General features: G+C 36.1%; 1 protein-coding gene across 1 annotated transcript in view; it reads left to right on the top strand.

Annotated features, from left to right (window-relative positions):
* Window positions 1–11581, top strand: part of OTOGL (otogelin like) — a 142162-nt gene that overhangs the window by 9805 nt on the left and 120776 nt on the right. The window contains 3 exon segments of the mRNA XM_029954585.1: window positions 725–879; window positions 4879–5000; window positions 9216–9421. Coding sequence (XP_029810445.1) covers window positions 725–879; window positions 4879–5000; window positions 9216–9421 — 483 coding nt within the window.

The raw sequence follows: 11581 nt of genomic DNA, 5'->3' as shown, positions 1-11581 counted from the left end.
AGTGTTTCGTAAAGGTCACTTCCATATTATTCTAGAGGGAAAGGTCTAGAAAATAAAAATAGAATAGAGGATTATTCACAAGAGGAAGAAGGGAGGTAGACATGAGGACAGTGAAAATGAAATTGTACAAGTTAATATGATAGTTGCTTAAAATTTGGCCAGTTGGAGGTCATGAAATCCTAAATTCCAGCATACTTTAGATGATTAATGCTCCCCATCCCTAGGCCTCAGACATATAAACATGATTTTTCTTTTGTCAGTGGTTATTTTTCTTTGTGTATAGTATTAAGATATATTTTTTAAAAATTGCAGAGTCTGGAATGTTCTAATGCTGCTCATGCAAATTTTTAGGGCACTCACTGGGGACATTTTTTTCTTTTCTGAGCCATTATATTTGTTTTATCACTATTACCTTCTTTTACTATATCATTTTTCTCTACTCTTCTCTTATTCCAGAGTCTTCCTTTGTAAGCAAAAATTAAGGAAGTTTCTAACATAAATCCTTTCTTCAAAACAGCTTGGAGACCATGTTTTCCTTCAGGAGAGTTTAACAGTTTTGAGAGCAACTCATAATTTTATGTTAGTTATTTCTTTCTGTGATACTGACTGCCAAAGGAAAATGTTTATTTTACTGAAAATTAGAATCACCTACCATAACTGAATCCTGCCAGAAACAAGGTGTAATTTATTTTATTCTAGTAAATATTATCCTATTTCTTTTCAGTGCCAAATATGGGAAATGGCAGAGATGGGATTTGCAAAACCTGGGGACAGTACCACTTTGAAACCTTTGATGGCATTTACTATTATTTCCCAGGAAACTGTTCTTACATTTTTGCAAAGGACTGTGGTAATATGGAGCCTCGGTACACTGTATGGGTAGGTGATCCTTTGGCATAATTAACTTAAAGATTTTTTTCTGACAAAGTCTGTATTTTTAAAGTGCCAGACAAATGATGGAAAATATGTAATAATCATAGCATGCATACTTAGGGCTCTGACTGGGGAAGGAGAAGGATTGGCTCTTACTGGAATGGACTAAATATGTAGCTAAATTGGGTATATTCTATTGAGATGGAGCCTAGGACTGGGAGAAGGGTTTGGATCCATGTGGGAGAGAATTACAGGCAATACAACAGATGTCAAATAATATCGACTCTAGTTAATATCCTTATTCTTCAGATTTTATGTGAATGTTTTGAAGAGGGAGTGGATTTGGGCACCAACCAAATTGCTCATACACACATTTCGTTCCTGACACTTCCAGTGTGATGTACACCTGGCTTACTGTTTCTCTGAGGGACTCTTTGGTATGAGTTGGAGGTGGGCATTCAGGAAATAGAGCCCGTAAGCACAGGCTCAAGGCATGGGTGCAGGCAGTTAATTACTAGTTAGATTCATACTATAGGATTGAGCTCGGAGAGTTAGTGCTTAGTGGAAGAACTTTTGATTCAGAAAAATTCCAATTTTTATAAGTTTATTTATTTATTTGGAGAGAGAGAGTGAGCAAGTGAGCTAGTACGGGTAGAGAAGGGGAAGAGAGAGAAGGAAAGAGAGAATCCCAAGCAGGCTCCACACTCCGAGGTGAGCTCGATGCGGGCCTTGATCTCATGACCATGAGATCAAGACCTGAGCCAAAATCAAGAGTCAGATGCTTCAACGACTGAGCCACCCAGGTGCCCTGATTTGGAAGAATTCTTAAGAGATATCACAAAATTCAAGCTGCAGAGGCACCTCAATGGCTCAATCGGTTAAGTGTCTGACTTTGGCTCAGGTCATAATCATGGTTTGAGAGTTCAAGCCCCGAGTCGGGCTCTGTGCTGACAGCTCAGAACCTGGAACCTGCTTTAGATTCTGAGTCTCCCTCTGTCTTTGCGCCTCCCCTGCGTGCTCACTCTCTCTCTCTCTCTCTCTCTCTCTCTCTCTCTCTCTAAAAAAATGCAAGCTGCAGGGTGACTCTAGTTGAACCAAGAAAGCCAGGGACCTCTTTCCCTGCCTCGCTATCGGGCCCTGAATTTCCAGCTCTCTCAAAGCATAGTCAGGAAACTGCTGCACTATCCCGTTCAAAAGCTAAAACTATTCAAAGGCATTATTTGTTACAGTTTCTGCTTTCTTTTTCCCTTCTAACTTACTTTAGAGTCGCCAAAATTTTCCTCTTCTCCCAGGTGATGCAAATATTAAAACGTAGGCCCTGAAGCTTTTTAAGAACAACAAATCTTTGTGACCCAGAAAGGAAATGAAGTCTATTGAAAGTTAACTTACTGGGCTTAAGGATAAAAAGACCTATGTCTCTTAGATAGGGAAGTTAGTCGCATGCATCTTCAGTACTTACAGAGATACTATTTTCAGTCACTTATTGTCTATTACTCCTCCATTCTCTCACTGGGTTTATCACTCAAACACCTTCTGTCCCTCATTGAAATGTTCTTGCCCAGGGTCTCACTCTTTTGAAGAATAAAGTGTCAACGAGATACTCTGTCCTTTGTTAATAACATACAATGCTAAACTGTGCTCCCAGGGTTAATTATGTTTCTATTTGGCTCTGTTTTGGATGGTGGAATTTTTTTTTTAACTCAACAAATCCCTTTGCTTTAAATGCCATCTTCCCCCTCATTACAGAAGTAGTTCACTTGGATAGAGAACTTGAACATTTCAGAGAAGTCTAAAAAAATAATGCTAGAAATGCCAGTAAGAGTTACCATTGCTAATGGCTTCACATAGTTTCTTCTACACTTTTTCCTGAATTTTAAGCACATTTATAATCTTGAAATCATACTATGTATAATTTTCTGTTTCACCTGATACTATGTCAAGAACTTTCTTCCATGTCAAATATTCTTGATACCCCCAATTTTTAAAGCTGTATTTGTTTCAATTTGTGGAATACTCAAATTACTTACTTATGCCCTGTTTTAGAAATGTGGGTTTTAAAAAATATTTTCAGGGGTCACCTGAGTGGCTCAGTCGGTTGGGCGTCTGACTTTGGCTCAGGTCATGATCTTGTGGTTTGTGGGTTTGAGTCCCCCGTCAGACTCTGGGCTGACAGTCAGAGCCGGGAGCCTGCTTCAGATTCTGTGTCTCCCTCTCTGCCCCTCCCCCCCTCTCTCTTTCTATCTATCTCAAAATAAACTTTAAAAAATATTTCAGTGTTTTAATAGATACATTGATAAACATCTTTATGCATATATCTTTTTTATGTTCCTTATCCTTTTTCTCTTTAAATTTAATTTTACTTTTATAAAAATAATACATGTATACTGTTTTAAAAAATTCATCTAAGGCATGTGAAAGCAAAAATGCAGCCCTTGTTTGCCCTCATTCCCAACCCTAGCTAAAATCTGGCTCCCCAAAGACAATTTCTTTAGCTCTTTAAGCTGTTTCTTTGGGCTTTTATCTTACACACCAAAATATGCTATTATTTCTTTATCTTTCACAGTTTGGCCTTACTCATTCATTTCCGACTGTGAAAGATGGAATCATCTTTGTTACATCACGCTTCCTGCTTCTAACACAAATACACACATACGCGCACACACACACTTTCCTCTCCTTCTCTTCACGGAGCTATATCCCCATATTAGGTTAAATGATATGTGGTTTTTACATTTTTGTCATTTACATATTATACCTTTATAAATTCATATAAATATTGTTTAGACCTGAGCCCAATAGATTATTATTTTATTTCTATTCTTTACATTTGTATAGAGTTAGGAGTTACCCATTTTTTGTTTGCTACATTTTCTATATTCTAATCATTAATATTTTTAAGTTGATTTATTTATTTTGAGAGAGAGCATATGAGCAGAGAGGGGGCAGAGAGAAAAGGAGAGAGTAGGGATTCCAAGCTGGCTCCACACTGTCAACGCAGAGTCCAGTACAGGGCTCAGACTCATGAACTATGAGATCATGACCTGAGCTGAAACCACGAGAAAGACGCTTAACTGACTGAGTCACCCAGGTGTCCCCTAATTTTTTTTTTATTTCAAACTCTCTATCTCCATAAATTTCTTCTCAATATGGTCAGATATTTATACTTTATTTTTTGAATGTTTGAAATTAACTTTGGAACAGGGTAAGAGATTCTAACCTTCCTTTCTTTTCTTCTCTTTGCTCTTGTTTTCTTTTCTTTCTTGTTTGCTTTTTCTTTCTATCCTTCTTTCTCTCTTTCTCCTTCTCCCTTCCTCCCTTCCTCCCTTTCATCCTCCTTCCCTCTTTCCCTCCCTCCCTGTCTCTTTCTTTCTTTCTTTCTTTCTTTTCTTTTTCTTCCTTCCTTCCTTCCTTCCTTCCTTCCTTCCTTCCTTCCTTCCTTCCTTCCTTCCTTCCTTTCTTCCTTTCTTTCTTCCTTTTTCTTATAAACTAATATTCCCATCAAGGTTTGAGAAGTAATCTTTGTCTTCCCTAAAATATTATTTTATTTCTAGAGCAATTTTATTTTTAGACAGGTTATAGTCATTTTTTGTAACCTGTAAGTATTGCATTGTGCAGAGCTCCATTTCATGATTCTCTAACATTACATGGAGATGAAAAATACAAATGTGTTTCTTTGTGGTGCTCTACTGTCTTCTCAGAACTAATTATTTTACAGTACATGCCACGTATCTTTAGAATATTGACATTCAACATGTAAAAATGCAGATCATTTAAAAAATATGCTAAATTAGCTTGTACTTTATAAAGTTAATTTTGCTGTCCAATTTCTGTGGTAAATCTTTATTTTCTCTTGGAAATCCTAAATGTAGTTGTAATTTTGTGACGTGTCACAGGACTAGCAATGCTATAGAACATGGACAGGCGTTGTGGCATTGGTGGCTTGAATGAAGACCTACATGTTGCTGGTTTCTATGCTTTCTTTTCTTTTCTTTTTTTTCCTTCAAGGTTCATAATAGCCCTAAGTGCCATGGTTCAGTGTATTACTGTTATCGTTCTATCAGCTTGTTCTTTTCAGACCAAGAGGAAATTCGAATATATGGGCATGAAATAGAAAAGAATGGAATCAGGTAAGATATGATAAATGATCTAATAAAAATAACATCATGGATTAATAGAATTTCCAAGCATCTCATTCTTGGAAGTGAATTAGGGAGAGTAGGAAGAATTTCTTTCTTTCTTTTTAAATGTTTGTTTATTTATTTATAATTTACATCCAAGTTAGTTAGCATATAGTGCAATGATGATTTCAGGAGTAGAGTCTAGTGATTCATCCCCTATGTATAACACCCAGTGCTCATCCCAACAAGTGCCCTCCTAATGCCCCTTGCCCATTTAGCTCATCCCCCATCCACAGTCCCTCCAGTAGCCCTGTTTGTTCTGTATTGGAGAGTCTCTTGTGTTTTGTTCCCCTCCCTGTTTTTTATGTTGTTTTTGTTTCCATTCCCTTATGTTCTTCTGTTTCATATCTTAAATTCCATATATGAATGAATTCATGTGATATTTATCTTTTTCTGACTGACTTATTTTGCTTAGCATAATACTCTCTAGTTCATCCATGTTGTTGCTAATGTCATGAGTTCATTCTTTTTGATTGCTGAGTAATACTCCATTGTGTGTGTGTGTGTGTGTGTATACATACATATATATGTGATATATATAAAGAAGCTTTGATATAGATGTGATATATATAAAGAAGATGTGATATTCATCTGTCGATGGACATTTGGGCTCTTTCTATACTTTGGCTATTGTCAATAGCGCTGCTATAAACATTGGGGTGTATGAACCCCTTTGAAACAGCACACCTGTATCCTTTAGATATATACCCAGCAATAGCTGGATCATAGGGTAGTTCTATTTATAACTTTTGGGGGGAACCTTCATATTGTTTTCCAGAGTGGCTGCACCAGTTTGTATTCCTACCAGCAGTGCAGAAGAGATAAGAGAGGATTTCTTTCAAACAATAACCTTAAGGTTATAACATACAGATGTTAAGACTTCATCAAGCTCTGAGGCTGGTCAGGTTACCAGGAATCCAACCAGTTTAACCTCCCTAATGTTTGTGTAGGATACACTTGTGTTTGCATAGATAGAAATGAGATTATCACATCATTTTTCTATGAGAGATTCAGGAGAAATCTTTATAGTTCAACTCTTAAGTTATTTTTCTCCTTTCTTTAGTCTTTTCTTTGTCCTTCCTTTCTTTCCCTCTCTCTCTCTTTCTTTCTTAGCAGTAAATTAAAATACAACTAAATCTTTCCCAAATTTGTATGAATGAAGTTTGGGTATTGAGACTTTCCATTAGTGTTCTGACAATGATTCAGAGCCAATAAATAACTAGCCTTCTTGAGTAAATCAGAGAGATTCCCAATTTTAGCTTCCTAGCCGACAGGAAGACCTGAGAGTTTTGGGTAAGGAAGTATTTATTAGTTCAAAGAAAGCCTTTATACTTAAGGTAGGAATGCTGTGGAATAATTCACCTTCCAATGTAAATAATTGTAGAAATACTCAATTTTAAATATTTCTTGGCTGAGTCATGCCAGAAAATATAAATTGTGGGATGGAACAGTTCTGTCATTTAGAATTCATGAGCGCGTGTTTGAACCTTAGGGATTCCTTCTAGCACAATGGCTTTACCACCGTATGTACTTTGTTCTCAGTTTAGATTCCTCAAGAGGCAGCAGGTGAAAGCCAAAAGGGTTTTTTGGATGAAGCAGCAGGCAGCAGGCACTGACCTTGGCTTTGTCACAGTCAGGTGACCTCAAGCAGTCTCTCACCTCTCTCAGGCTTATTTTCTTGATCATTTGGGTTCTGTACTTCCCATTTTCTTAGAAAAGAAGGCTTCGACACTCGAATAGGAAGATAACGCAATTTCATATGTATTTCCTGGAGGTGAATTTAAATAGTTATTTAGAATTCCTTATATGGGATTTTGCATATCATAATGGACCCTTTAAAAATTATTGTTTTAGAAAACAAAAATGCCATTCAAGTAGATTTCCAGGAATACTAACTCTTTGTTAAATCTCAGGGAAAATATTTCCTTGAGGATTTCCATTTGTGTGAGACATTGCATTTGTATGATTTATATGATGGAAAGGAGATTGTTTTTCTTATTATTCATCTAGGTTGTTTATAATAATGCTGCACCTGGCCTAGTGCCTAATTCAAAGCAGGTGTTAGAGTAATATTTGTCAAAATCAAATCAAATCAACCCTATGAGGCTCTGCAAATCTCACCTCACCTCTCTGGACTTTGGTTCTTCTACCTGTGAAATGAAAGATGTTGGTATATATAAACTCATGAATAATTTTCAGCATTAATTTGTACATTGATTTTAATTTGCATTGTGAATGTTTCCTGACTAGGTTGCATGGAGTTTTTCTTAACTTTATAGGAGATTATCTAATCTTTACTTATTCCCCATCTCTAGTGGCATTCTTTTATGTTCTAAACAGCTGGATAATCACAGTTAGGAATCTTTTATTTTCAAAAGTTGTGTATTTCATCAAATTTGCTATGAAAGAATCAAATGACAAATGATCAAACCAAAAAATACTCACAACTGAAACATTCTATCTCCCTACATTTAATATCCTGTAGCTATGAAATATCTTTATAAAACATGATTTACTTTAAGTATAGCTTTTATAAACATGCAAACAGTATTACTCATACTGACATTTACTGTGAATTTAATATGAATTTCTCATGCATATAATTTTAATTTTCATAATGTTTACTTATTTTTGAGAGAGAGAGAGACAGAGCGTGAGTGGGGAAGGGACGGAGAGAGAGAGGGAGACACAGAATCTGACGACGGCTCCAGGCTCTGAGTGTCAGCACAAAGCCTGATGCAGGACCCGAACTCACCAACTGTGAGTTCATTACCTGAGCTGAAGTCAGAGGCTTAACCCAGGCACTCCTCATTCTTATAATTTTTAATAAGAATAAATTATGATTGTAGTTAACTAGAATCTTATTTATTCTCCAATGTAAAGTTTAGTTATTTCCCTATTCTTTTAACTAAGTCTCCATAAAAACTGTTTGCAAACAGCTCTGTACAAGTGGTTGCAGATATTTCGAACTGTTTCTTTAGGAACTATTACTTTGTTAATAAGTATGTTTGGTTTTATAGTTTTTGTTCGATGGAGCATGCTTTTTCTGGGAAGAAACTATCACCAATTTGAAGTTTTTGAGAGAAATGTATGAATATACCTACCAACCTCTTTCCTCACTCAGATTATAGGTTATAGGTTTCAACTAGCATGGCTATTTTAGTAAAAATGACTCTTTCCTTCTTTTTTGTTGAGAGAGAGAGAGTGCAAGTGGGAGAGAGGGGCAGAGGCGGGGAGAGAGAGAGAGGTGGGGGGGAGAGAGAGAATCTTAAGTAGGCTCCACGCTCAGTGAAGGGCTTGACACAGGGCTCGGTCCCACGACCCTGGGATCATAACCTGAGCCAAACAGGAGTTGGATGCTCAATTGACTGAGCCACCCAGGCACCCCTCCTTCCATTTCTTAGTTATTAGCACTTGTTCTTTTCTGTAATATTTGCAGATGGAAGGAGACCAGTGACTTTTCAAAAATATTTTAGGTGACTTACTGTGCTTCTAACGTATCCAATTGCTCAGTTTTCTTCAGTTCTGTCATTTTTTTCCCACTTTCTTTCTATGTGTACCTGTTTGTGAAAAGTGGAAAGACTAGACATTGGATTAGGAGTTTAAATATTCAATGTGACCCTTGTTTAAAGAGGTCTAATTATATTCAATTAAAAATTATGAATATAACCCCTATGCAATGCTGTATGACAAAATATTTCATGTTCCCAATAATGTACTTTTCAGTATTAATAAGTGTAAATTATAATTAATCATGCCCACACATTTTTCTTTTGGATAACAATGACTTATACCAAGGTGATGTTTTAGGGACAGAAGCTCTTATTTCCTTATAGCTAAGTTTAAAGGAAAATTAAACAAAATCAGAACTCAGCATGTTTAGGTATTTTCACCACTGTTTGTCCTTACTTCAAAATTATTGGGTGGCAGTTTTAGATTATCTTGAACTTTCTAGTCAAAAAAATACAGTTAAGCTCTCATTGTTCTGAATAAAGTTATTTTCCAGATTTATAAAATCACTGATATTTAGCAGAAATGCATTTTTGGGGTTGGTTGAAAGAAGCCTTCAGTTATATATATAAAACCTTTATCAGTGTGGAAATAGATCATCTATAACGGATTCTTCATTATAATTCTTAAATTGCCTTTGTTCTATTTTTCAAGTTTAACATTGCCTCAGACTATTGGGCAGGTTTTCATTGAGAAACTAGCTGACTATATTCTCGTGAAAACCTCCTTTGGTTTTTCACTGGCTTGGGATGGAATATCTGGAATTTACCTCAAACTGTCTCAGGAGCATAAAAGGAAATCATGTGGCTTATGTGGAAACTACAATGACATTCAATCTGATGATTTCGTCATTCAGCAAGGTAAGTGGAGTGGAAGAAATGTGTGGTGTTTCTGAGGTCTCCTTCCTGCAGCGAGCCAGCTATTTGTATCTCGAAGGGTGCAACTTGTCCTCGGTTAGGTAAAACGGGTAGCTGTCGCTTGTCTGCTATAGCGATTTTTTAAGTGAAGCTTGAATAGGAAAATATATATGTGTCATTCTAGAAATTCATAAGCTAGTTTTTTAAATTTGCTAATAATTTAAAAAAATTATTTATTTAAATTCAAGTTAGTTACTGTACAGTGTAGTATTGTTTTCAGAGGCAGAGCCCAGTGATTCATCACTCACATATGACACCCAGTGCTCATCTCAACAAGGGCTGTCTTTAATGCCCATCACCCATTTAGCCCATCCTCCTGCCCACATCCCCTCCAGCAACCCTCAATTTGTTCTCTGTATTTAAGAGTCTCATATGGTTTGCTTCCCTCTGTGTTTTTATCTTATTTTTCCTTCCCATCCCCTGTGTTCATCTGTTGTGTTTCTTAAATTCTACATATGAATGAAATCATATATTTGTCTTTCTCTGACTGACTTATTTCACTACCGTAAGCCATTCTAGTTCCATCCATGTTGTTGAAAATGGCAAAATTTCATTATTTTTGATTACCAAGTAGTATTTCAGAGTGTGTGTGTGTGTGTGCGTGCGTGTGTGCGTGTGTATATGCACATATATACCACATCTTCCTAATGCATTCATTGATCAATGTACATTTGGACTCTTTCCATAATTTGACGATTGTTGTTAGTAGTGTCATAAACCTTGGAGTGCACATGGGCCTTTGAATCAGCATTTTTTAATTCTTTGGATAAATATTTAGTAAGTGCAATTGCTGCATTGTAAGGTAACTCTATTTTTAATTTTTTGAGGAACCTCTATACTGTTCTCAGAGGGGCCACACCAGTTGGCATTCACACTGACAGTGCAAAGGGGTTCCCCTTTTTCCACATCCTCACCAACATCGATTGTTTCCTGTGTTGCTAATTTTAGCTATTCTAACTGGTGTGAGGTAGTATCTCATTGTGGTTTTGATTTGTATTTCCCTGATAATGAGTGGTATTGAGTGAGCATCTTTTCATGTGTCTGTTAAACATCTGTATGTCTTTTTTGGAAAAGTGTCTGTTCATGTCTTTTGCCCATTTCTTCACTGGATTATTTGATTTTTGAATGTTGAGTTTGAGAAGTTATTTATATAATTTGGATACTAACCCGTTATCTTTTTGCAAATATCTTCTCTCAATCTCTCAGTTACCTTTTAGTTTTGTTGATTGTTTCCTTCTCTGTGCAGAAGTTTTTTATCTTGATGAGGTCCCAAGAGTTCATTTTTGCTTTTGTTTCCCTTGCCTCTGGAGACATGTCTAGTAAGACGTTGCTGTGGCCAAGGTCAAAGAGGTTGTTGCCTATTTTCTCCTCTAGGATTTTGATTATTTCCTGCCTCACATTTAGGTTTTTAATCTATTTTGAATTTATTTTTGTATATGGTTTAAGAAAGGGGTCCAGGTTCCTTCTTCTGCATGTCACTGTCCAGTTTTCCAGCACTATTTGCTGAAGAGACTGTCTCTTCTTCATTAGATATTTTTTTCCTACTTTATTAAAGATTAGTTGGCCACACTTTTATGTGTCCCTTTCTGGGTTCTCTATTCTGTTCCATTTTTCCATGTGTCTTTTTTTGTTTCAGTATCATACTGTCATAATGATATAGCTTGAAATTTGGAATTGTGATGTCTCCATATGCTAGTTAATTTGCTAAATTAAGATAGAAGTCTAACTCAAAAAACAAATATTAATTGAGTATTTACTTTGTGTCAAGCACTGTTGCAGGAGCGTGGGATACATCAGTGAGTAAAACAAAGACTCCTCCCATCTCTGGGTTTATATTCTAGTCCCATTTGATACAAACTTGCTTACTTTTAGACAAAAGATATTTTGCATCCAGTCTTCATAGGAATTAATTCATTGACTACCACATAATAATTTAAAAAATTATAATGAGAACAGAATATATAAAAGTTGAATAATAACTTGGAAAATTTTTTATCTTGTATGATGATGTCCACATCATGATTTATTCTGATTCATGAAACTAATTTCAGTGAGTCATTAAAACTGGAATCTGTTTCAATTTGGGTATTAGTGTGCAGTGGC

This window comes from Suricata suricatta, chromosome 10 (assembly GCF_006229205.1).
Source record: "Suricata suricatta isolate VVHF042 chromosome 10, meerkat_22Aug2017_6uvM2_HiC, whole genome shotgun sequence".
NCBI lineage: Eukaryota > Metazoa > Chordata > Mammalia > Carnivora > Herpestidae > Suricata > Suricata suricatta.
Note: the sequence above shows the minus strand (reverse complement) of the source record. Positions and strands in the feature narration are given on the sequence as shown.